Source organism: Suricata suricatta, chromosome 4, assembly GCF_006229205.1.
Source record: "Suricata suricatta isolate VVHF042 chromosome 4, meerkat_22Aug2017_6uvM2_HiC, whole genome shotgun sequence".
Taxonomy (NCBI): domain Eukaryota; kingdom Metazoa; phylum Chordata; class Mammalia; order Carnivora; family Herpestidae; genus Suricata; species Suricata suricatta.
In genome coordinates this window covers 85,049,161-85,074,886 of record NC_043703.1, presented here as the reverse complement: position 1 = coordinate 85,074,886, position 25,726 = coordinate 85,049,161, and the positions used below count along the sequence as shown (strand labels likewise).

The window sequence follows — 25,726 nt, the reverse complement described above, 5'->3', positions numbered from 1 at the left end:
AATTCACCTTCTTTTCGAGTGCACATGGCACATTCTTCAAGATAGATCACATACTGGGGTATAAAGCAGCCCCCCATAAGTATAAACGAATAGCGATCATACCATGCACACTTCCAGATCACAATGCTATGAAACTTGAAATGAACCACAGGAAAAAGTCTGGAAAACCTCCAAAAATGTGGAGGTTGAAAACCACCCTACTAAAGAATGATTGGGCTAATCAGGCAATTAGAGAAGAAATTTAAAAATATATGGAAACAAATGAAAATGAAAATACAACAATCCAAAATCTCTGGGACGCAGCAAAGGCAGTCCTAAGAGGAAAGTATATTGCAATCCAGGCCAATTTCAACAAACTAGAAAAAGCTCAAATTCAAAATCTAAGAAAGCACCTAATGGAACTAGAAGGGAAGCAGCAAGAGCACCCCAAACCCAGCAGAAGAAAAGAAATAATAAAGATCAGGGCAGAAATAGACAATATAGAATCCAAAAAAAAAAAAAACAGTTGCAAAATTCTTTATTTTCAAGGGTAAAGGGAAGCATGCCATGAAGGACTGTCATTCCTGAGCTCTGCCTTCTGCTTTGGCTCAAATCGCTCCATAGCTCCAGGTCCTATCGGTGTGGAATCAAACTAGGTAGATGGGATAAGACCAGAAGTCCAGATTTCTTTTTTTAAATGAAAACATTTGTAAGTGTTTATCCTTCCATGGACCTTGGAATAGCCTTCTTAACCTGGCTTGCTATATCTGGTCATGTTTCCTCTCTGGCATTATCCTCATACCCAGTTACTCACGCAGAAATACTGAATTTTATTTTATAGAAATGTGTATTTTAACTAAATATAATAGTGTAAAATCTAGATACTCACTAGTGTCCCACCTTATTAGTGATCAAAACTACTTAGATGAGGCGAAGTTTATTCTCCTCTCCTGTCCCCCAACTGCCACCCACTCTAGACTTGCTAGTGGCTCAAGAACAAAAACATTTTAAGTGAAACATTTCTCATTAAATTACTGTAAGAAAACTTGCTCAGGTGGAGGAAATGAGAGCCTCACTGGATTATTCTTTCCGGAACCAGCTCTGCTTTGGGTTGGTGCGTGGTCGATGTTGTTTCCTTGTGAGGAAGTCATGCCATGCCCACCTTCCCCAACACACTCAACTTGAGCAAACCCTTTGGGGAGAGAGAAGAGTAAGAAACACAACCCTGTGGGGGGGGAAATACACCCAGAAAGGGGAATGGAGAAGACGCTCTCTCTCTGAATAAAATCAGGGAGTGTATCTGGCATTACCAGTAGGGAGTATTTCATGGAGGGGCAAAATCTTGGGGTTCCTTCTAAGACTATCCTCCTTCTGCAGGATCACGGCCTGTGCGGTAACAATGAAAAAGTATGTAGAGGAAAATGTATCCCAGACATCCTACACGACCATCAAGTATTTCATGAAGATGCTGAGCAGCGTCAGTGAGACCCTGATCTTCATCTTCATGGGCGTGTCCACCGTTGGAAAGAACCACGAGTGGAACTGGGCCTTCATCTGTTTCACCCTGGTCTTCTGTCAGATCTGGAGAGCCATTAGTAAGAGACAGTAGGGCCCCACGGGGCTCCTGCCTGCTGCTATTTTTTTTTTCCTTATTCCTTTCTACAGTGTAATTGCCTAAGTAGTGAGGCAAAGTGAACTGGTTTTACTGGTTAGGGGAGTACCTGGTGCTTGTAGTACCAGGAATGTTGTCTGATTGCTCCCTCAATCAGTTCAGAGCAATTAGAGGCTGATAAGGTTGTGCACTGAGGCAAGACTAGAGCAAGGAGTTTGTTTTCCTTGCTTATTTGAGGGGAGAACTTTCGCATCTACACATTTAAATATAACCCAATGAATGTGTCCCTTGCTCTTCACTTCCTTGTCAGTTTTTACCCTTGCACCTTAAATCAGATATAGATTATAAACTGTGAGCATTTACACTTGTATTACAGGAAAAGTGAGATCTCACAGCATATTCTATGTAAGACAGGTACTGTTAGGAAACATTCCCCTAAATAAAACAGGTGCTTTGGGTTGGAGATTGTGTTTGACATATAGAAAACCAAGGACCAGGAATAAATCTTTATTTTTAAACGTGCTTATTATTTACTAATGAAGGCAACTCTATCATATAACTGGCATCACCCCTATGAAATATCCTCATTTTAAAAAATGAGATATCTTCTTTTAAGTTTGTTTATTTTGAGAGGGAGAAAAGGCATGAGAAGGGAAGAGGCAGAGAAAGGGGGGAGAGAGAATCCCAAGCAGGCTCTGTACTGTCAGTGTGGAGCCCAATGTGGGGCTCGAACTCATCAACCATGAGAGCATTACCTGAGCCAAAGTCAGACACTTGACCAACTGAGCCACCCAGATGCCCCCTCCCCTTGAAATGAGATATTTTGACCAATGGCTACTTATTTATCTTGTACATTTATGTTTCTGGGGGTAGTGAGAACATTAAGTACTGAACCACATTATATGTGGTGCCTTTTGATTAGAAGCAGTTTTATTTTAAAATTATTTTGACCAAGATTTGAAGCATTTTCTTAATTGGCATTGACTATATTTCCAAACCAATTATAATGAAAGATAAATCATGGGAAATGACTGAGAACCTACCTTGAACATATCAATTTTAAATTAATTCCAGATGGGTTTTAGAATCTAGGAAAGAATAACAGGAATGCAATAATGTTAAGAAATTCATAAAACTTACTCTGAATATATGTGCCTGTTAGGTTTCTAGGGGAGAAAGAATTAAGGAAACTGTGTTATTTAATTATATAAGTTTATAACTTCAAGTCAAATCATGGCACTGTTACTAACTAGCTATTGGACATTGGAAAGGCATTTAACTGCTCAAAATCTTCTTCCTCAACCACAAAATGGTAGGCGTACACAAATTTCTTAGATTCCCTTCAGTTCTAATACTCTACTACTCTCTAATGTCAAGAGAAGTAACACCACCAAGCTTCAGCCCAGCCAACAGGAATGTAAACCATTAAGAGTATTAATATTAAGGATACCTCAACATTGTTGGCCTTTGGTGACAATACAACCCAATTCCTTCATATTCTAGCTGACCGAAGAGTCACCGAGAGAATGGCTGACTTGGCCATGTCACAGTGAAGTCCAAGGGTCAGAATCCAGTTCTCTCTCCCAGCATCCCAGCCTGACTCATTGTGGCTAATAGTAGTTCACAGTCCTAAAGGCTTATAACATTGTCAGTCCCTGTTTTCTGTTGTTTATAGATAGTAAATTTATCTAAACCTTCCATCTAACTTCTGAGATGAACACTACCATTACCTCCATTGAGCAGATAAAGAGACCAAACACATAAAAGCTAAGAACCTTAGCCAAGTTCACATGACCAGTAAGTATATGGAGGAACAAGGAGAAACAAAACACAATGAAAAACATTAAATTTTACTGTCTCTCACACTGGCTGTGTACTAGTCATCACAGGTTGCTTGCCATGGGGCACCTGGGTGGCTCAGTCAGTTAAGCATCTGACTTTTGATTTTGGCTCTGGTCATGAGCTCAGAATTCATGAGATTGAGTCACTGTCAGGCTCCTTGCTGACAGCAAGGAGGCTGCTTGGGATTCTCTCTCTCTCTCTCTCTCTGTCTCTCTCTCTCTCTCTCTCTTTCTCTCTTTCTCTCTCCCCTCCCCACCTCTCCCCTGTTCATACTCTCTATATCTCAAATAATAAATAAATTTTTAAAACTGTTGGTTTTAACATTTGCCTGCTGTGAGGCATGTGTGATTAGATGTCATAGGAGGATACTGAGAGCTTTATTCTGCAGTAAAACCCCCTCTTTAGCCAGAGCTTTAGTGAGGGGACCTTTCCCACCAGGAAGCACTATGTTGGTGGTAAGCTAGGTCATGTGGGCCATGAGGGGATGAAAAACCAGGGTGGCAGAAAACACCTCTGTGTTTGAAACAAACTCTGCCACCCTCCACCTTCCACTTAATGACAGTGAGAACCCCACTTTGAGCCCTTGCCAACTTTCTGGTTTGCACTGAACCTCAAGAAGAACCAAACCAACCACCAAAGTTTTGCTTACCCGGCAGAGACCACAATCACTAAGAGCATCCTCTTATGTTTAAAATTATACACCTCCTTTGGTTACTCATTGAAAACACGTGATGATAAAAATGTTTCCATTCCCAAAGCAATACTTTTGCTTTACCTAGTTTTGAAAGGCAGAGCCAAAGCTGAGTATAGATTAGAAAATACATGACATTTCTTATATCAGAGAGTATCAAGATTTTATTTCTTTAGACACACACATACAAACTAGGAAGGTAACAATCCAAAGCGCTATTGTTCACAACTACTCAAGAAGTGGAAACTTTTGTAAGATATTCTGTTTGGGATGGACAGTCATGGCAGTGATGGAATTAGGTTGCCTTGTTTTGTGGGTGCATGCACAGGACTTGGATTCACTAGTACTGAATATCGACTCATTCATAACCTTCTACTCTAATGCATGTTTTTCCCCCTTTCTAGGCGTATTTGCTCTCTTCTATGTCAGTAACCAGTTTCGGACTTTCCCCTTCTCCATCAAGGACCAGTGCATAATTTTCTACAGTGGTGTCCGAGGAGCTGGAAGTTTTTCACTTGCATTTTTGCTTCCTCTATCTCTTTTTCCTAGAAAGAAAATGTTTGTCACTGCTACGCTTGTAGTTATATATTTTACTGTATTTATTCAGGTTGGTAGATCTCTTTCATGTTTGAAATAAGTAGATTCTTTCAGGATTATGTATGAAATTAGTATAGTAATAATATAGTGTCCCAAAAATAGGACATTCTATCTAATTTTTCAACATGTACTCAATTACTTCAACTAAATTCCTAAATATTTCTAGATCATGTTTGTGTTCACCCTTTAGCCTCAAAAATATGTTGCTTTTTAATCAATAAAACATATTAGTCAAAATGGTCTTGGGTAACAAATGAATGATAGTTACTCTACTATGTTTTGCTGAAAACAAGATTCCAAATAGTACTAGATTGTACAAGTTTCTCTTTTAGGTGGAATTATCTCTGATTAAACTAGTGAGAGGTTGTTTTAAAGGATGGCACTAAATTCCTATTTTAAAGCAATGCTTTTTTTTATTGCAGAATTTGAAAGAACTAAATCAGAACTAACTAAATAAGAATTACAGGAAACAGTAGAGGATTTATTTGGTAGAAGGTAGTACAAAACAAAGATATGAAAATTAGAAGCTCTAATAGTTTTGCTAATAGATCTGCTTTGTATAATCAGAAACTTCACTACAATAAAACTCTTTATTTTGTCATTTGCGATCTAGGGAATCACAATTGGCCCACTCGTCAGGTACCTGGATGTTAAAAAGACCAATAAAAAAGAATCCATCAACGAAGAGCTTCATATTCGTGTAAGTTTTCTATTATAATTAGCAATGTAATAGGATATTCTCCATTTGCCACTGGTAGGAGTAATCTAGAGCTTTCTGTCCATGTCACTGAACATAGTCTCTTTCCTTGATTGTACTAGTTTCTGATTGGTAGGAAATTACCACAAATTTAGTGGCTTAAAAAAAACAGTTCTGGAGATCACAAGTTCAAAATGTGTCTCAGTAGGCTAAAATCAAGATGTTGCAGGGCTGCATGTCTTTCTGGAGGTTCTAGGCAGGAATCTGTTTTCTTGCATCCTCCAACTTCTAGAAGCTTCTGGCATTCCTTGACTCATGGACCCCTTCGATCTTCAAAGCTAGTAATGACAGGTCAAGTTTCATGCTGCATCACTCTGATACTGACTTTTCTGCCTTCCACTTTGATATTAAACACCCTTATGATTATATTAGGCCAATGTGGATAATTTAGGATATTCTTTCTATCTTAAGGTTAGCAACCCTAAGTTCACCTATGATCTTAATTTTTTTTGGCATATATATGTATTCACATGTTTTGGGGAATAGAACATGGACATCTTTGGGGACCATTATTCTGCCTATCACATCTGCTCCCTGCCCTTCAAAGATTCACATCTATTCCACATGCAAAACACATTAACTCTATCCTGACATCCCCAGAGTCTCAACCCATTATAGTGTCAACTCAAAGACCAAAATCTCATCCAAATTTTATCAGCTCAAAAGCCCCAAATCCCAATCATCTAAATGAGAGAGGATGAGTGGTCCTCTGGGTATAATCCATCCTGAAGCATAGCTCCTCTCTAATGCTGAATCTGTGGAACTTAGGAAACAAGTTATCTGCTCCCAAAATACACTGGTAGAACACTCACAGGGTAATGGTTATTGATATTCCCTTTCAAAAAAGGGGAAAATAGAAGGGAAAAAGGAGTCATATCCAAATGTCTAAGTCCACCTGGGGAAGTGACTTGGTTTCAAGACCTGGGAACAACCTTTGTTCCACCAGATTTAAAGTCCACTGGGTTCCAACCTCTCGGTTCTCAGCTCTACCCTCTGAGTCATCCTTCCTTTTTCATAAAAGATAGCCTGTGTTTTCTGCTTATCCATTTGATCAGCTTGTTTCTTGCCTGAAGAATCTTGAGGTCCAACTACCCTCTTTCATTTTGTCTTTTCTCTCTCCCTTTTGGTCCAAGCTAAGCAGTGTTTCTGTTTGGGTTCAACAGGGAAGCAGAACCAATAGAAGATAGATAGATAGATAGATAGATAGATAGATAGATAGATAGATAGATAGATAGAGATAGATTTTAAGAGAGTTGTTACAAGGAATTGGCTTACTTATTGTGGAGGCTCACTAGGTAAGTCCAGAATCTAAGACAAACCTTCAAGGAGGGTAGACCAAAACTCTCAGGCATGAGCCACAACTGCTGTGCATGAATGGAATATTCTTCATCAGGGAAGCTTCACCTCTACTCTTCAGGCCTTTGAACTGATCAAATTAGGCCCACTCAGATCATCTAGGATAGTCTTCATCACTCCAAGACAACTGATTATGGACTTTAATCATATCTACTAAATACCATTATACCAACATCTAGATTACTGTTCATAATACTTGGGGACAGACCTTGCCAATGTGACACCTCAAAACACTATCATGGTGACTAATATTCTGAATTGTCCTACTTACTTCTAAAATCATTGTTCCAGTGGAACATGGGATCCTCTGCTCTTTCTGAATTTTTAATTAGGAAGGGATACAGGCTTCTACTACTTCTGCAGGAACAGCTTAGTGGCAGTTTTCAGTGAATACATTCAACTCTGACAAAGATGAAAATAAAGTTGAGCATGGTTTCTACCTGTTTTTTAAGTTCAACACAGTTTTGGAGGAATGCCATTTCGTATGGCTCCAGGGAACATAAATGAGAATGACTACATGGAAGACAGAAAGAAAGAGACTTCCGCTCAGTTAATCAAGAGCATTCTGGCAGTAGCTTCTCCTATGGCCTAACCAAAGGGGAAATGGGTGTGTGCAGACAATGACTGGGAATCTTTGGCCTGGCTGCCTTACAGGAGGCTCAGGCTTTGAGGGGGTTATTGGCCCAGATAATTTTTAGGTTTCCTTATCCCTGAAAGTTCATGGTTCAAATACTGGAGAAACTGATGAAGTCTTTCAAAACCAGCCCTGAATTTTATGGCAAAAGTCATCCAAATCTAAACCCAAAATTTCAAGGCCATTTGAAAATATTCAACAGAGGGGATAGGGAGTGAGTGTTTTAAAGTAAGAAATGCTTCAACTTGACTGAAGGTTTTTGTGTCTGTCTTTATTCCCTCTGTTCATTATTTTTAGAAATTAAATAATATGCCTAAAATAATAGAACATAGATATTTCACTCCTTATTTATTTTTTCTCAAATAAGTCATAATTATTGGTAGAAAGCACATCAATTAAGTACCTCAGAATTAATTTAGTGTTTTAATATACTTTGTAAAGTAAATCTTAGAGTTCAACATAAAGTTCATTGATTACAAATTCAATTATGAAGACTAATTCATAAGTTTGGAAGAGATTATGCTTCTTGTGAAATTCCTACATACAATTTGGGTAAAGCAAATTTAGTACAATTGGCTTATATGGTGAAATATAAATACTGAGAAAGAAATAATCCAATAAAAATTGAGACAGATGGATAAATATTATCATTATATATATTATATATATTATTATTATTATTATAGGATATCTGTAGAATTATATTTTCAGAAACTATAAATTAGATACTGACAATGTCTGTGGTGAAACATTTGTTTAACTTTTTAGGAACAATTAGTTATTATATTCATGTGATTTCAGTAACGAGACATTTTCTAAATCATTCTAGAACATTATTATTCAAAGCAAATGGCAGGTACTCTGTTTTCATTAAAAGTTATGCACATTATTAAGGAGCTTATTGACAGGATCTGTGAATCATGAAACTCAGTTGAATTACTATGGAAGGCACTGTAAATTTCAGTTACATGAATGGAGTGATAGAAAAGAGGTTATGCTCCAGGAAATTAAAGCCTCCTTTGTTTTCCGAAGTGTATTAGCTTTCCTTGTATGTCTTTTAGAGTTAACATTTCACTAGCAATCATTTTCCTGTATTTGGTTTGGCAGCTGATGGATCACCTGAAAGCTGGAATTGAAGATGTGTGTGGGCAATGGAGCCACTATCAAGTGAGAGACAAGTAAGGAGGCCGACTTAGGAAGGATTATTTGTGGCATGGGGAACCTCAAAATGTTCCATTGAAAACTGAGCCTTACCTGGCAGGGGACCATGGGGAGAGGAAGGGGGAAAGAGAGCGGGGGAGAGTGAGGGACACAGATCAAGGGAGACTACTGAATACTGAAAATGAACCATGGACTGAGGGGAGGGGGTGATGGTCATGGTGGAGGGCACTTGTGTGGAGAAGCACTGGGTGTTATATGGAAACGAATTTGATAATAAACTATTAAAAAAGAAAGAAAGAAAACTGAGCCTTAGACTAGAGATAATCCAGAGGAATGGGACCAAGAATATAAATGCCCTGTGAGCCATGGCACAGAAGAGGCAGGAGGAAACCCTGGGAATGCCCAGCCTGCAAACTGAGAGCTCTCAGCGGGCGGAGGCTGTAGACTTAGCCCAGGTTGTGTCAGAGAGAACTAGTACAACTTCCAGATTGAAATGAGACAAGTTGAATCTAAGTTTAAAACAAGGAGAAGTTCCCCAATGAAAAGAGAAGCTCAGCCATGGAATGACTGGCTTAGGAAGGCTACAAAGGGAGTTGGTGAATCATCGGGATCCAAGGAGGGAGGGTCCTCCTCTGGGGAGGGAGGTTGCAGTGGAAGATCTTCAAGGGTCCTTTCCACATATGATTCAATAAGAATGTCAAAGTCTCTCTTCTCTGCCACCGTCTCACATTTCAAAACACATTCTCTCCCTGGATTTAGTCTACAGCATATTTCTTATGTGGCCCCAAGGAGAGTTTCACTCAGAATAAGGAAGATAAAAATCTGGAGGTTAAACATAGCTATTTAGCAGTAATTGAATTAACTGAATGGTGGACGTTTTCCTCTCTAGGGATTGCCAACATATTGATGCTGGTGATTCCAGCAGAAACTAGATCTTGAAAAGTGTGGCTGTCAAGTAGTGGCACCTAAATAAGAAACTGGGAGTTTTTGGGTGGGCGTTTTAATTTAATTTAATTTTTTATTTAGAGTGTGTGTGTGAGTTAAGCTATTTTTTAAGTTTGACTCCAGTTAGTTAACATACAGTGTTATTACTGGTTTCAGGTATACAGTATAGTGATTCAACACGTCCATACAATACGCTGTGCTCATCACGAGTGTCCTCTTTAGTTACCATCACCAATTTCACCCATCTCCCTGCCTCCCTTCTGGTAACCATCTGTTTGTTCTCTATAGTTAAGAGTCTGTTTCTTGGTTTGTCTCTTTCTCTTTTATTTATTTATTTATTTTTTGCTCATTTGTTTTGTTTCTTAAATTCCACATATGAGTGAAATCATAGGATATTTGTCTTTCTCTTTTCTCTTTTATTTTGCTTAACATTATACTCTCTAGCTCCATCGATGTTGTTTCAAATGGAAAGATTTCTTTCTTTTTTATGGCATAGTAATATTCATATATATATATATATGCCACATTTTCTTTATCCATTCATCAGTTGATAGACACTTGGGCTGCTTCTGTAGTTTGACCATTGTAAATAATACTTCTATAAAGCGAGGTGCATGTATCCTTTTGAATTAGTATTTTTGTATTTTGAGGGTAAATTAGTGTAATTATTGGATGGTAGGATAGTTCTATTTTTGACTTTTAAAGAACCTCCATAATGTTTTCCACAGTGGCTGCAAATGCTGCAGTTTGCATTCTAAGTAGGCTTTTTTAATGAGATAAAAACTATAGTTTTAGCAGTCCTCACAGTTTTAAAATAGAACTTAAATTATGTAAATGTTCACCAATCTAGAACCTAGGTCATGGATTTTTAAGTCTAAATCCTATAGTTATTCCAGTGAAAAATCACTTAATATTATTCCCCCTAGCCAAATCTATACCAGATTTTCTAGATCCTGAGATGGATATCAAGAGCAGTAAGATAGACCCAGTGTACTCCAGATTCTCACAATATAGTAGACAGGATCCTGGGGGAACAAAGAAAGAAAGAGCTTCAACAAATACTGATGATTTATATAAGAAATGCTATAACAGAGTTAAATATGTGGAACTGCAATAATACAGAAACAAGAGTGCATTTTGAAAATAAATGAGATGTTCTGCAGGCAAAGAAGAATGGAAACCATGCCAAGCAGCAGCGGTAGCAGCAGGATATTTCAAAATGTAAAGGCAACAAAGAGCACAGAATGGTTGGGACATGGTCTTGGAGTGGGACCCAGTAAGACAAGAGCTTAGAAAGACGAGATACCCCTCTGTAGCATGATGCTAAGGAGTTCTAGATAGCCACCGATGCTATAAAATTCTATTCAGCCTTTAATACTCAGATCAAAAGGCTTTTAAGTACAAGAGTAGCATGATCCTACTTGGCTTTTGGAAGGTAAACAACAACAGCTATATGGAAGCTGGATTTGAAACAGGTACTGTGGGGAGGGGGGGCTGTAAGGGATGTTCACATGGATGTAAGAGTTTCATCTTGTAAGCGTAAAATAAGCCCCAAGTACTGTGCTATCTGTTTCATAAACTGTATCTTACATGATATCCTGAATCGCCTGTGTTAGCACTATTTTTCTCTTTGAAGATCAAGAAACCAACTCCAAGAGATCAACTAATCTTTTCTACAGTGGAACTTTGATTGAATTCAGGTCTGGCTTTAGAACCTCTCCTGTTTTCAAGGAACCAGAGTTTTCAGAATCATAAGGATTAGGAACTAGCAGAAGGAGCACTGAAATATTTCTGAGGTGGAAATGGTGACTGGCTATGAGCATAGCCAAGAGGGTAGGAAAAAGACAGTAAGAATGACTTTCAGATTTCCAGATAGTGAGTCTAGGGGACTAACAATGCTGTGGTTAAACGTATAGACTATAGAATGTGTAATTAAGTCATAGCTAGGTGAAGTAACTACATGGGTACGAAGAGAGGAAGCGGACTGAGGACAGGACCATGAGAAGTTTCCATTCTTCTGGGGCAGGTAAGGAAGAGGAGGAGATTTGGAAGAAGTCTTTAGGGAGACTGGAAGGGAAACATGTGTGAATCAGGATATGGAAGACACAGAGGAAATGACCCAGCAGCACATCAGGAGAAGCCATCTGGCAAGTAGGGCAAAAGCAATGGCACTGACTGACATTGAACAGTAAAGGTCAAGATGAGCTTAGTTGTGAAGAGTGTCAGGGAAGTCCTGATGGGTGGGGAGCAATGGCAGTAGTTGGAGCAATAAATAGGAACAACTGCCTCTTAGGAGGAAAGGCAGAAAACAAGAAGGCTGAGGGTTTGACCCATTGGGAACAAGAGTGGGCACGAGCCAAATACAGATCATAAGGTATCACAGCCTGCTAACCCTGGAGGAGACTTGAGTGATAAAGCGTCCATCCTCCTCACAGACCAGAAAACCAATCACCAGATAATAAGCCAGCAGCTCAGGGAGTTATGTCCTTTTCCAGAAAATAAAGCAGGCAGACAAATTATTCTTTGAATGTAAAATGATTGGAAGTGTTGACAATGTGTACTCCAAACAAATGGCCAACTCTGAAGGCACCATACGCATATGTGCAGCTCAGTCTAATGGGTTAGCCAGAGGTTTGCCTCAATAGTCGGTGGCCATCAGCATTTAGCCTATCCAGATTCTCCATCATTCAGACTGTCAGGGTAGATGGGGGTCTCCCCTCAGCCCCTCCTTAATTGTCAGGATTCAAAATGATCTGCAGCATAATAGGCAAAACTACTGTAACTACCAGGCCATTTAAATGTATTGGGTTCTGGCTGAATAGGCCAGTATTACTGTAAGAGCAGCTGCCACTGTTAGGAGGCCGGTAGAATGAAACATTTGTTCAAAAGCCTCAACCCCTCATTTCTTCTCTTACAATTAGAGCTGGGCTGGGCCAGGCCTCCCCCGCTCCCCACTTATGCATAGTTTCTGCCCTGATTGCAGCTTGTCCCCTCCTTTTGTTTAGTTGATTTTCAATGTATCCAGGCCAGTAGCCTATTCCTCCTTTGTTAAAAAAAAAATATATATATATATGTATACATACATGATATATATATACACACATATATATACACATACATGTTATATATATACACACACATATATATACATGTTATATATATATATGTATACACACACATATATATACATGTGACTGAAGACTGAATTCTCAGCACTGTCCTCAGAAGTAGTAGTTTGTTTTAAGAAAAATATATTCTTCTGTAACACATACAGTGATCAAAGATTTTTAAAATGTTGGTCTTTGTTTTTAGGTTTAAGAAGTTTGATCATAGATATTTACGGAAAATCCTAATCCGAAAGAACCAGCCCAAATCAAGCATTGTCTCTTTGTACAAGAAGCTGGAAATGAAACAAGCTATTGAGATGGTAGAAACTGGGATTCTCAGTACCACAGCCTTCTCCAGACCCCACCAGTAAGTCCTCTATGCCTTTTGATCTGGATTTTACATGTCAAAATTCCAAGGACACACACTCATCATTCAGTTTGGAGATAATACTAGGAGCAAAAAGGCAGAAATTTGAAGAAAGGAATTGTGTAAAAAGGATAACCTGAGTCTTGGCATCTTGTAGTTTGGTCCATGCTCAGCCTATTTCACCCAGTTTCTGAAAAGTACTTTCAGATAGTTGTACGACACCTTTCTTTGGGAAGGAGGGGCAAGTGAATTTGTAGCATTATGGCATGGTTTACAAGACTTTTTCTTTCTGATTAATTGCTACCCTTTAACTAACTGCTGTTCTTTTGATTCTGCTAATCCTACAGTAAAAATACTATGCACTTCTCCCATAAGTCATTTCTCTTCCACCCTTGATGAGGAGAGACCTGATCAGCATCTTGTGATGCTAGCTGGGATTCAGGGGTGAGCGGTGGTAACAGGAGGTGTGGTGGTTGGTGGGCTACTGAAATTTACCACCCTCTCCTGCTCTGCCAAGGATGTCCAGGTTTCTTCCAAGAAGGAGTTTATGAATTGAGCAAATTACTCACAACATATGTAAGACAAGGAACACCTCCATCCTGTCATCTTCTGTAGGTAAAGACACTTGATCACGAGCTTCAATTGTATCTTCATGTTTGAAAAGCGGGTTAAGAACAGATAGCAATAAAATTTTCACTCATGCCTGAGTGTTATCTTGCATCCCTTACTTGCTAATGAATCAGGAACACCCTCACCTTTTTCCCTGGCCTGGAAAAAACTTAAAGTAGCATCTAGGAAGGCATCTTGGTATAAACAGAAAGTTCTCTGCCTTATTTCTCAATGAGACTCTTTTTGTGGTTGGTTGATTGGTTTCGGTGCTGCCCACTTGCTTTAAGGAAACATCTGATGTTAAAATGGCAATGAACTAACAAATATTTATTGGCAATGGCGTGCGGAGCCATGTTAGAGCCCAAGGAAGAAACAAAGATCAGGAATATTGATTCTGCCTTTATTTTAAATGCTGATATTTTATTCATTGTAGATTTTTTTTTCTATTTGGATCTACCTTTGTTTTCTAAAATATTGCATTTGAATCCTACTTAACTTGACTGAACATTTTTGGCATTACCTTAGACCCAAACCCATTCTTTGGGCACTTATGTGCCAGGGATTGTAAAACAAACACAATCCCTGACGGCATGGTGCTCATACCCTGGCAGGGTCATGGCATTAATAAAAAAAGGTCTGAGCCACCTGGGTAGCTCAGTTTGTTAAGTGTCCCGGGTCATGATTTCACGGTTCATGATATTTCTTGGCAGCCTGCTTAGGATTCTATCTCCATCTCTCTCTCTGCCCCTCTCCCACTCGTACTTGCTCTCTCTCAAAATAAACATTAACCAAAAAAAGGGGCCCCTCAGTGGCTCAGTTGGCTGAGTGACTGACTTCGGCTCAGGTCATGATCTTGTGGTTCATCGGTTCAAACCCCATGTCAGGCCTGTGCTGACAGCTCAGAGCCTAGAGCCTGCTTCAGATTCCGTGTATCCCTCTCTCTCTGCCTCTCCCCTACTCATGCTATTTCTCTCTCAGAAATAAATAAACACTAAAATTGTAAAGTAAATAAAAATAAAAAAGATCTTACAAACACATAATCATAAAGTCTAGGAAGCTATGAGAGTACAAGAGGCGACTCTCTGGTGTCCAGGCATTTGACTTGTTCAAATGGGAGTTAATTAGTGGGAGTTAATGCATTGCAGGAAGGCTGGCTAAGTTCAGGCACTTTAGACCATTAGGAACTTCCTCAGTTGGTTTGCTCACCAGTTATGTGAGCTCTTTGTCTAAGAATGTAGGGGCCTTTATCACAAATGCAGTCTATCATGTGTTAAACCATATTTTGAATCTCTTTATTACACTGCATTGGTCACAAGCAATTGCTCCCGTTTCTAACCTCAAGATAGTTTTCAAGCCAGTTTTATTGGGAGGGATCCTGTCTGTTGAGTCACTTATTTTTTAGACACTGATTCAAGATTAGTAAGAGAGCCTTGTAAGTTAGAGACTTTCTTTTTTCCTTCTAGAGCCCAGACTAGTTAGTAAACTAGGGTAGGAGAGGAGATCCTTTTACCTGATATTTCATACAAGTTAAACTGTATTTAAATTTCATTTATTTGATCTCATCAGAAATCTGGACAACATCAAGCAAAAGGAATTCCTCTCCTAAGATCAAAGCAGCCAATTTCTTAAAAACAAACCTTCGTACAATAATAGGAAAAAGAAGTATGTACTCAGCTCACTCTTTATTATTCTGTATGAGATGATAACAACAAAATGCAGATATATTTTTTTCTTTAGAAGTTGAAGCAATTGTTCTACAAGAGGTTTAGCTTTGCAAGCTCTCCAGGAGAACCCTAGCTCCAGAAGCGGTCGACAGTCCGGTGCAGATGGAGGTGATTCTATGGAATTCCCTTGCTTGTACACACGTTCTGTTATGACCCCCAGAACAACCCCACGGAATAGGTAGAGTATGTACTTGGATTATTAGTTTAAATACAAGGCACGTCATTTTACCAAGGAGTAGTAAGCTTTTAGATATCAGATGATAAGGCTCAACTGATTGGAATGTCAAAACCTTCAAAAATATTTGGCTCATATTAAAGAGATATTAAAGTACGTATAAAATACAGGCATAACAAACAACTGGATAGTTTCAAAGCATCATACTTTAAAACTCCCAAATCATTTTAACACTTCATTCATTTAAAAAAGCACAAATTAATTTATGGTGGCATAAGAATTTTTTAATTGATCAAATGTTGACAGGTGTAGGTTTACCTTTATGCATTCTTACACCAAAGATTCTGGGTTGAAGATAATGGTGTCATTATCACTTCCATAATGGAACATGGTGCTGTGCAGAGCTGGGCCCTTTTCGTGCCACTCTTCACTCATTCTAAATGTGGGTTGTCTTGGTGACCTCTCTGAAAAGACACAAGGGTCCCACACATAGAGTAGACCATTTGAGTGCTGTTAGTTGATCAGTGGGCACATTTTTCAGTCACCTTAGCATTTCTTTCTCCTGGATTTCATGTGTAAAGCCATCACAAGGGAATGGATCCTTACAAATGAATTAGAGTATAATATTTGATCTTTTAGGAATTCATATTATGGCATGAATAAGAACATCTACTAGAGTTCATATTTATATTGCTGTGTTTAGAACTGAAGCCTCTTTTTACATTATTATAGCATCTGATTTTAAAAAGTTAAAAGAAGGGTACCTGGTGGCTCTGCTGGTTAAGTGTCCAACTCTTCATTTTGGCTCAGGTCATGATCTCATGATCACTGGGTTTAGCCCTGTGTCAGACTCTGAGTGTGAAGCCTGCTAGGGATTCTCTTTCTCTCTCTCTCTCTGCCCCTCCCCTGCTTGCTCACGCTCTCTCTCTTTCTCTCTCTCTCTCTCAAAATAAATAAACTTTAGAAAAAAAAGTTAAGAGAAATATGAGGCTTTTATTTAAATACATTTAGATTCAGATTTTCCCATTTTGATTCAATAGCCATGAAATTACCACAGAACTTTCATTTAAGGTGATGGAAAATTCCTTTATGAATAATGAAGGAATGTTCCAGTGACAAGTCTTTCAGCTTATCATTTAACTTTTTTGACCTAGAGATGATTAACATTCTGTTTTTCTAAGGATTGTACATTTCCTATACTCAATATGATGATTTCAGGGATAATTTTGCTAATGAAGTGGTATGTAGAAAACTCCAGGTATCATGTTGCCTAAATTAATAATTTTTCTGCATAATTTCATATCTGTAGCTTCTCAGTGTGTGTCAATGAAAAATAGTGCCTTTGGTATACCTGTGTTACACATTCAGCCAACAGCCTGAATGGACCTTAATTAAGTCTGGTCTTTCCCAAGTGGTCAATTACAAATGGGGGGCAGGGTGGGAAGTGTGCCAGGTTAGACCTACTGATGTCTCCAATTTAATTTGACCATCATCTTGTGGTTTTTCTTATTTGGCTGTGAATATCATTATGAACATACGAATGTAACTTTTTGATTAGCTGTTGTTTCTACTTGGCAAGAGATTGCTTCCACCATAATTAAGGAATGTGTTCAGATTGTGGGAATGTGTAGGTGTATCTCAATCAGAATAAATTTTATTCCAAGGACTTTTAAACAGTTAGGTTGAAATGCCCTGATAATAATGTTTAGACCACCAAGGGTGGTAACCGAATATTAGTAGTGTTGACATTTGCAGCTCTGAGATCTGGAGACTCTGATCTCAAGGATTTCGCAGAAAGGGCATTAGTCAGTCTACAAATAGTATTGCTAAATAAATTCTGGCATACTGTGATATCTGGTATCCAAGTCCTTAAAGATATTTTGCCAATTGTGCTTATAAAATGTACTTAACAAAATGTACTTAGAAAATGGACCAAAATACTTACTTGCAAAACGTCCTTGCTGTTTATGGCTCTATTGCTACTAATGTTTGGGAAAAAATATTTTTAAAGTGGCCTATGTTGAAACCAATAGCTACTTGTCTTTGTGTTCAATCATCCTAAGACCTCTGCATGCAGCTAGGAGCGTTTTCAGTGCCCTTATGCATTGAGAGAGCGGCAGCAAGGAAAGGAAAAAAGTCAACGACCTGTAAGGTTTTATACCAAGATATTAATGGACATGATGGTATTAAAAGATGGATTTAATTTTCTGTAATTTTCTCTTTTTTGTTCTTTCTATAGTGAACGTATATTATTTATACATTGAAATATCTTTTAGAAATTCCTGCCAGTAGATTGAAATGATTGAAATCAAGTACGTTTTTCACATGAGAATGCCCCACGTAGTGATGTCATGACTTTGAAATCCTCACAGACAATTGTGCATTGACGGATAACCTGAACATGACTTGATTTTTAAATCCTTTGGGGGTGCAGCAGGGGGAGGGTTCATGGTGAAGGAAGCCCTGGGGAGCTGGTCATGCGGAGGCACGGAGCAGTCAAACGCTTCTAGAATCTCACAGAGTGCCCAGTGTCTCAGAGCTGAGCTGGCTTTCAGAATATAAATGGCCCAAATGTCCTTGCAAAATATGATTCTAGTTTGTTACAATATTCTTGAACCAAATATACAAATCTCTGAAGGGACAATTCCAGAATTGTGATACTCCCCTAGATCAGAGCTACCCAAAACATGGTGTGCAGATGATGTCTTTGAGCTGTTTGTCACCTCTCTGAAATGAGAGAAGTACAGACCTTCATTGAGTAATCTTACTGCCATGGACTCTCACAGTAAAACATTTGATTTTAATTTTATAGTGTCTTTTTAAAAATGTATTTTCTAACAGTTGGTTGCTGTTATAGTTTACCAAACTATCTGTTTGTAATGGTTATGGAGAAAACAGTGACTGGTTTGTAACCACCTTAACCCCTTTTTTAAAACATGGGGTTAGAATAATTTCCACATAAAAGCTATAGGGTATAAACCATGTTTTCAAAATGTAAGTCCTGACACACGTACTGACATTTCACACGAGTTTATTAAAACAATAAAAAAAATGTAAAAATAGGGGTTCTGAAACTTCAACACCCAAACGTATGTTGATACTTTTGTGGTACTCTTGCCAAGATGCAAAAATAATGCTTGGCTTCCCTCCAACGATGTTTGCAGGGCCCAGAGGATACACAGAATCAAAAGGCTTTCCCCTGAAGACGTGGCGTCCATGAGGGACATTCTGACACGCAATATGTACCAAGTTCGACAAAGGGTACGTATAAGCTATCTGACTTGTTCCCGGGCCTGTCCTTGGAACCGGTCATTCAGGAGTAAGTTCTTATCCCCATTATCTCCTCTGCAGTGGCCTTCTTGCTAAACGACTCCTTTCTTCTTAATTGCAAGAATAGAAAGCTAATTGTTACCTTTCAGCTAAAAAAAAAAAAAATTGGCACACGTGTGGTTTAAAAGGAATGCAAATCCAGTTGCTGGCCCTAGAGGTCAGGCTGCCCTCGCCCTGCAGCTGGTACTTTCTAGAACCAGCAGGGCTCCCTCTCCCTCCGGGGATGAGCAAGTGGTGGAGCTTATTCACTGCACCACAGAAAAAGATGGCAGCCGGATGCCAGTGAGTCCAGTTGCCTCCATCTGATGGATTGTGACAGAAAATTGAGATGGTTATCACAACTACAGTTGAAAGCCTACATCGAAGGGGATGTACTAGGCATATTTTCAACTTCGGAAAAAGGTGTGGAGTCTATACTACCACTTGGGAAATGATGCAAAGTGTACACTAAGAACATTCCAGGGGGGCCGTAGTGAGTCCTTCTTAAATTTTGATTCAGCCAAATGACATCTAAGCCAGTGAACTCTAATTAGGCATTGTTTTTTGTTTTGTTTGTTTTGTTTTGTTCTGTTTTTAAGTTTGAACATCCCAGTTCTTGAGTATGACATGATTATAAGTAAATTCATTGTGAGGGCCTTTGTTATAGATCTTAGTCTTGATGGGACCAAAAAAATCCATCAGGTTAAAGCCCTGGGTTCAAGTAGAAGATGCTGAGGTTAGCAGAGTTGTTTATCTAACCTGTTCAAGGTCACACATACACCAAATCCAAGTTAAGAACCCAGGTCTTTCAACTGTCTACACAGTGCTCTTTCCATGACTCCAGACTTACGTGATCCAGTTAAAGTGCATGTTTTCTGGCTTCCTGTTTTGGAAAGGTCAGTGATTAAGGGGAATGTGTCAGCAAAAGGCTGTGCACCTGCTGGAGGAATATAGGTCAGCATCAATCAGAGCAAGCCTAGATTAAGTTTAAGAGCTTTCAAATGATTCCAAGTGAAACTGTTTCAGTAAGACTATCACATTCTGATAAAGAGTTAGATAAATTGTTAAGAACTTTGAAGAATGTCAGCTAGTTTAGTGAGGGCCAGAGCTTGATGAAGGTGGCATAAAGCATAGGCTTTTCCCCAGGCTTATGAGTGTTGAATTTACGGAAAGGCCCAGAAATGGAGATGGAGGTCCTGGGACTCCAACCCAGTCTCAAATGAGGCTAAATACCCATTTTCTCTGTTTCCCTTTTATGCAGTCTCCCAGATAGTCACCTTTCTTCTTTTACAAGGGTGCTTATCCAGTCTGTCCTCCAGGCTTCTCCCTTCTAAGCCACGTGGCTTCCTCCTTTCTTGTTGCCCCTAAATAAGCAGCTAGGTTATGGAGGTTGCATCAGGAGAACATAAATAGTAAATGGAAGGGAGTTTCAAGCTCCTGAGATGGCATTTCCCTCCCCTTTTGTTACTTTGAGAGAGTGAAACTCACCAGTCCTTCCCCTTCCTGTCTCCTTTCTTTACCATCTTTTACATAGGTCATGTGACTTTTCCCCCGTGGTCCTCTCGTCCCCTTGCAGGAAAAACTGCTCTAGAGATGCAATGCAGGACAGCCGTCTGTGTCCTTTGCTTCTAGTGGGCAATTTACAGCTTTGAGGATTGTCACAAAAGGTGATGACTGTAATGTCTAGCCTGGATGATAGGTCAGTGGACATCACGTGGTGTGGGGCTGGCGGCTGGAGCATTTCTCACAGTCCACATCTCAAAAGAGGCTATCTTGGTAGTCAGGAGTCACTTCAGAGCAAACCTGGGATGTTTGACTCTGGGGGACCCTAATGCATAGTTGATCTGAAACTGAGCTGGTCCTGCACGGTCTATTGCATCTAGAAGGGCTCTGATCCCTCCTGCTTGAAGCCGCTCCCCTCCGCAGATTGTTACTCCTGGACAAGCTGAAGAATTAGCTTCTAGAGGTTTCCAGTAAGACAGCCCTCTGGGACACAGAAGTTCTCTAAAACACAGAGGGGATGGGAATTGAGAAACGCTTCCTTTAAACCTGCAAGGGAAGAGACTGACCTCAGCTCAGACTCTAAGGATAACTTAGAGATTGATGGGAAGCCCCCTGATGTAGCCTAAATGATCAGGTCACACTCAGAATTCTCACACACTTTCAAAAAAGGAAAACGGTTTATTCAACTTGAGTTCCCTTTTGCAAATATCTAATGTACTTCTAGCGCTTTGTCCCATAACCCTCAAGTTTTAGGGGAAAATAGAATCATTAAACAATCACCAATTCCTTCATTAAAGGGCAGAAATGGGAGAAACAGAGGGAAGAAACTTGCATATACATTATATGCATAGGACCAACGATGCTCCCTGCAGATAGGCTAGAATAAGGACGTGAGTGATGTGATATGAGACAAAATAGAGCAACAAGTGTCCAAATGTTCCTTAAAGTAGAGCCCTCAAGTCAAGGTGTAGGAAATTCCTAATAGCAACATACACATATACTTATGTATGTACAGATACACATGTATGAGTGTGTGTATAAAAACATACGTGCACCCTGAATTCACTTTTACATGAAGTTAACATTGATAAAAAATTATAAAAGTCTGTCTTGGTGTTCTAAATGCTTAATTTTAAAATGTTTTTCTTGATAGTGTCATATGTCATTCTTTAATATCTCCATGTATAAATAGCACTTAAGTTGAGGTCCATCATTAGTGCTAGTGGATAAGAGTCCATATTTCAAACTGTGTTTAAAACAATTTTTTAAGCCAAGTTTTAATGAGATTGGTTAATTTGTCAAGAGTGGCTGGTAAAGCTCTCCTCTCAGGAGATGGTGAGGGGCTTGTGGGTGGCTCAGGCTGGCTTCAGCCAAAGTGTCCAACTTCAGCTCAGGTCATGGTCTCACAGTTCCTGGGTTTGAGCCTCATGTCAGGCTCTGAGCTGTCAGCCTGCTTCCGATTCTGTGTCTCCCTCTCACTCTCTGCCCATCCCTTGTGCTCTGTCTCTCTCTCAAAACTAAACAAAAGCATTAAAAAATTAACAACAACAAAAAAAGGAGACGGTGAAAGCTGGCTTTGGAGCTGTTTCCTTGTTCCCTTGGCCTCCAACCTATGCCTTCTTAACAAATTTACTTTTAGACAAATGTGTATTTTGTGAGGATTAGTTAGTAGATCATGAAAGCCACACATCGACTTCACTGGCTGTACGTGTGCTAAGACACGAACAGTAAACTAAAAGCCAGTGAACCAATGAGGACACTGTTGTCAGGCCCTCCTTGTTACAAACGCCCTCTTCTGTTCTGACAGAGAAGTGGACCATCTCCTGTATTGCCCAAGCACAGGTCTATTATAAATCTGTATTTTAAGTATCAATAAAGCTTAATTTCTTTTGTATTTTTATACAGATTAATGGAAACATAAGCATTAGTTTTGTTTTCTGTTTTTTGCTCAGACTGAGGAGCATCTTGTTGCATCTCTTGGAGTGTATGCACCCCACGAAGGGACCCTTGGCTTAGAGGACGGAATCTCCCTCCTTGGCAGATTGTCCCTAGCTCCTTCCGGTCCCTCTGTCTCATTTCTCACCACACTTTGAATAAAATACTAAATTCTCCTGAGGTAGCAAATAAATTCCCAGCTCTGCTCCAGTAGGTCCCCCTACCTCCCATCACATATTTTTACAGCTATGCCTTATCTCATGAGTTCCCTCTTCTTGGACGGAACATCCTCTCATCTTTCAAGACTCAGCTCGGTACAATGCACCTTCCCCACCCAAGACTGGATGAGTGTCCTTTGCCCTTTGCCTATACTCTGCAAGTCCTGCAGACCCCCAAATCTTCTCACTTCCTGAGCACAGAACAGTATATGCTTGTTGGACTCCCCAAGTATACCATGAGTCTTTTGAAGACCATAATTCAAATTTATCTATTTTTTAAATCCTGTGCCTACATGGCGCCTGGAATGAAGATATTTGTTGTTTTGCTATTGAATTGAAAATCGTCATTACCGCATCCATTAACCAGGAGTGGTAATGCCTGTGGCCCTGACCCTGTTATCCACTGGGACCCACTGACCCAGGGGAAACAGTATATTCACTGCTGCACTTGACTGAAAAGAAAGGAGAGAAGAAACTTCAGTTAAGCACTTTGTAAACATCTGAGAACCAAAGCTGGTCTGTGGTTCAAGACAGGTGATCAGTGGCCTAATAAAAATCAAGAAGATGGGGCACCTGGGTGGCTCATTTGGTTAAGCATTGGACTTCATCTCAGGTCATGATCTCACCGTTTGTGAGTTCGAGCCCTGCATCAGGTGAGCACAAGCCCCACTTTGGGGGAGCTTGTGCCCACTTAGGGTGAACTCGTGCCCCACTTGGGGTGAGCTCGAAGAGCCCCACCTCAGTTGAACCTGGGCCTGGCTTTGGTTAAAAATGGAAGCCCTGGTTCTCCCTTTCTCTCTATCTGCCTCTTGTTCACTTGTGCCCTCTCTCTCTTTCTCAAAAAGAAAATAATAAGGAAGAAATTTTTTATAAACATAACTGATTCAATTTGAAGGACTGATCTTTCATCAGATTATGTCCTTCCTACATTTTGGTCAAAAGACCTCTTCCTTTCCAAACTGGTAATGGTGATAGTTATTGATTGACATTTTGAAGGTATCTTTCATCAACAAAATTTAAGAATAGCAGCCTTAATGAAATTTCCAGTGGGGTTTTGACATTTTTCTGATCCATTGGATCCAAACACTCAGAAGCCACTGTCCGAGGGTAAAAAACACAACTTGCGAAAGAGTGTAGGTAGGTGTGGAGCAGCCGAAGTCCATGAGCGCATCAGGGTAGGACCCGACAGTGTTCTATGTGCTGGGAACACACAGGCTCCAATAGCAGCTCTGTCCCGAGAGGGGTGGCCTCGGTCACAAACCTTTCTTCTCGGGCCCACTGCTCACTCCAGACGCTCAGGTGGCATCTTCGGTGTCTTATTTTTTGGGTCATCTTAGTCTGCGATATTTCCATGGCCTCCTAAAGCTGAAGGTTGTTATGTAGAGGTGCTTATGTATTTGACATGCTATTCTTTCTGCAGACCTTGTCCTACAACAAATACAACCTCAAACCCCAAACAAGCGATAAGCAGGCCAAAGAGATTCTGATCCGCCGCCAGAATACCTTAAAGGAGAGCGCGAGGAAAGGCCACAGCCTGCCGTGGGGAAAGCCGGTAAGGAGGAGTCTGTACAATCAGCCAGGAGCTGGGTTAGCCCCTCACAGGGCCTCCTCCTCGGGTGACTGCCAGCAGCAGAGAGACTTAACCCCTACCCCATTGCCAGAGGAATCCGAAAGTAAGAGGGTGTTGGACGCTAGACAATCTGCCTAGGGTCCAGAGCCTTAGGGTCAGTCAGGGTGAGCCTCCAGGATGGGTCAGTGACTGGAACGCACTCACTGGACTGTGAGTCTAGACCAGACGCCATGGTGGCCAGGTACTGACCAGTCCAGGGAAAGCTCCATGGACCAGGGCGCCGGGCTCTAGGAGCCTACTTCTCTCCCAGGAAGATACAGGGAAGAATTTCTTCTTGCCGAGACTCATGGGCCTTATCTTCACATTACCCACTGTGCATCTGAACTATTGTCTTTGAGGCCATATCACACTGGAACTTCTGGACGAAGGTTAGGTCTGGAGTAGATTCTCATTTCTACCCTAACCTCAGGGGCCAAAATGCAATAATAACAATGCCGATAGTAATAATAGTAACTAGCCACCTGAGGAGAAGGTCAGGGGACCTTGTTCAAACATTTTAGTTTTGCGATTTATTATTTTCAATATAAAATCAAACTAAATATTCGACCCCTGACCTTGCAGTAAAGCCTACCTTAAGCACACATCTGACTGGGTGACATTAAAAGGTACTTATAAAATCATTAAAGTATCATGACAGAGCATTCATACTGTGTTTTCAAAGAATAAAAGTACGCTCTAATGTATCACCTTATCCTCAAACTATTCCTGTGAACAGTGTAGCACGGGCCTTTTATCCCCTTTTTCCAGATAATGAAACTCACACAAAAAGGCTAATTGGCTTATCCCACTTAACTATAATGATCCCTGTTTCCAATGAACAGAACGCAGATCTCCTGACCATGGACTAAATACTCTTCCCCCCTCCCCATATGTCAACAATCCATAATTCTGTTTTCCTAACTAAAAAACAAATGCTCAGGGGCCTGGGTGGCTCAGTCGGTTAAGCGTCTGGCTCAGGTCATGATATGGTCTATGGGTTTGAGCCCCACATCAAGCTCTGCACTCACAGTGTAGAGTCTGCTTGTAATTCTCTCTCTCCCTCTCTCTCTCTCTCTGCTCTCTCTCTCTTGTTCTCAAAAAATAAATATATAAACTAAAAGAAAATGAAAAATAAAAAACAAATGCTTTTCCCAAAACAAAGTCACTTTGAGAGGTTCATAATGGTCTCTTTTATCATGAGAGGGGAAGGGAATACATATTAAAGGCTGCAGCATTCCACAATCTTTAAAGCAGTGTAATAGGAGTCCGGAAGGATCTGTAATCCAAACGAGGTGCCTGGTGTGAGTCTCTACCTGTCTCTTTGTTTCCCAGCTGACGCTCGGGACCACAGACCTAATTCTGCTTTTTCTTTCTGCTTGCTGCCCATAGGCTGGTACCAAAAACATCCGTTACCTCTCCTTTCCCTATGGCCACCCCCAGGCAGCAGGAAGAGATCCGAGGGATGCTGAGCTCACAGGTAATCTGCCTGCCTGGCTGTTTCCTCCTTTTCCCACAAAGGGTCAGAGGACAGATATTTGGGGGCTTGTGGGCCAAAAGGCAGTCAAGAATATTATGTAAGTACTTATATGATGAGAA

At 40.1% G+C, this 25,726-nt stretch overlaps 1 protein-coding gene across 1 annotated transcript in view; it reads left to right on the top strand.

Moving 5' to 3' along the window:
- SLC9A4 (solute carrier family 9 member A4) overlaps positions 1–25,726 on the top strand; it is a 63,135-nt gene that overhangs the window by 30,850 nt on the left and 6,559 nt on the right. The window contains exons 4-11 of the mRNA XM_029936202.1: positions 1,357–1,574; positions 4,529–4,731; positions 5,335–5,421; positions 8,576–8,646; positions 12,887–13,048; positions 18,721–18,817; positions 23,942–24,073; positions 25,520–25,607. Of these exons, the coding sequence (XP_029792062.1) occupies positions 1,357–1,574; positions 4,529–4,731; positions 5,335–5,421; positions 8,576–8,646; positions 12,887–13,048; positions 18,721–18,817; positions 23,942–24,073; positions 25,520–25,607 (1,058 nt within the window). The remainder of the gene's footprint in view (positions 1–1,356; positions 1,575–4,528; positions 4,732–5,334; positions 5,422–8,575; positions 8,647–12,886; positions 13,049–18,720; positions 18,818–23,941; positions 24,074–25,519; positions 25,608–25,726) is intronic.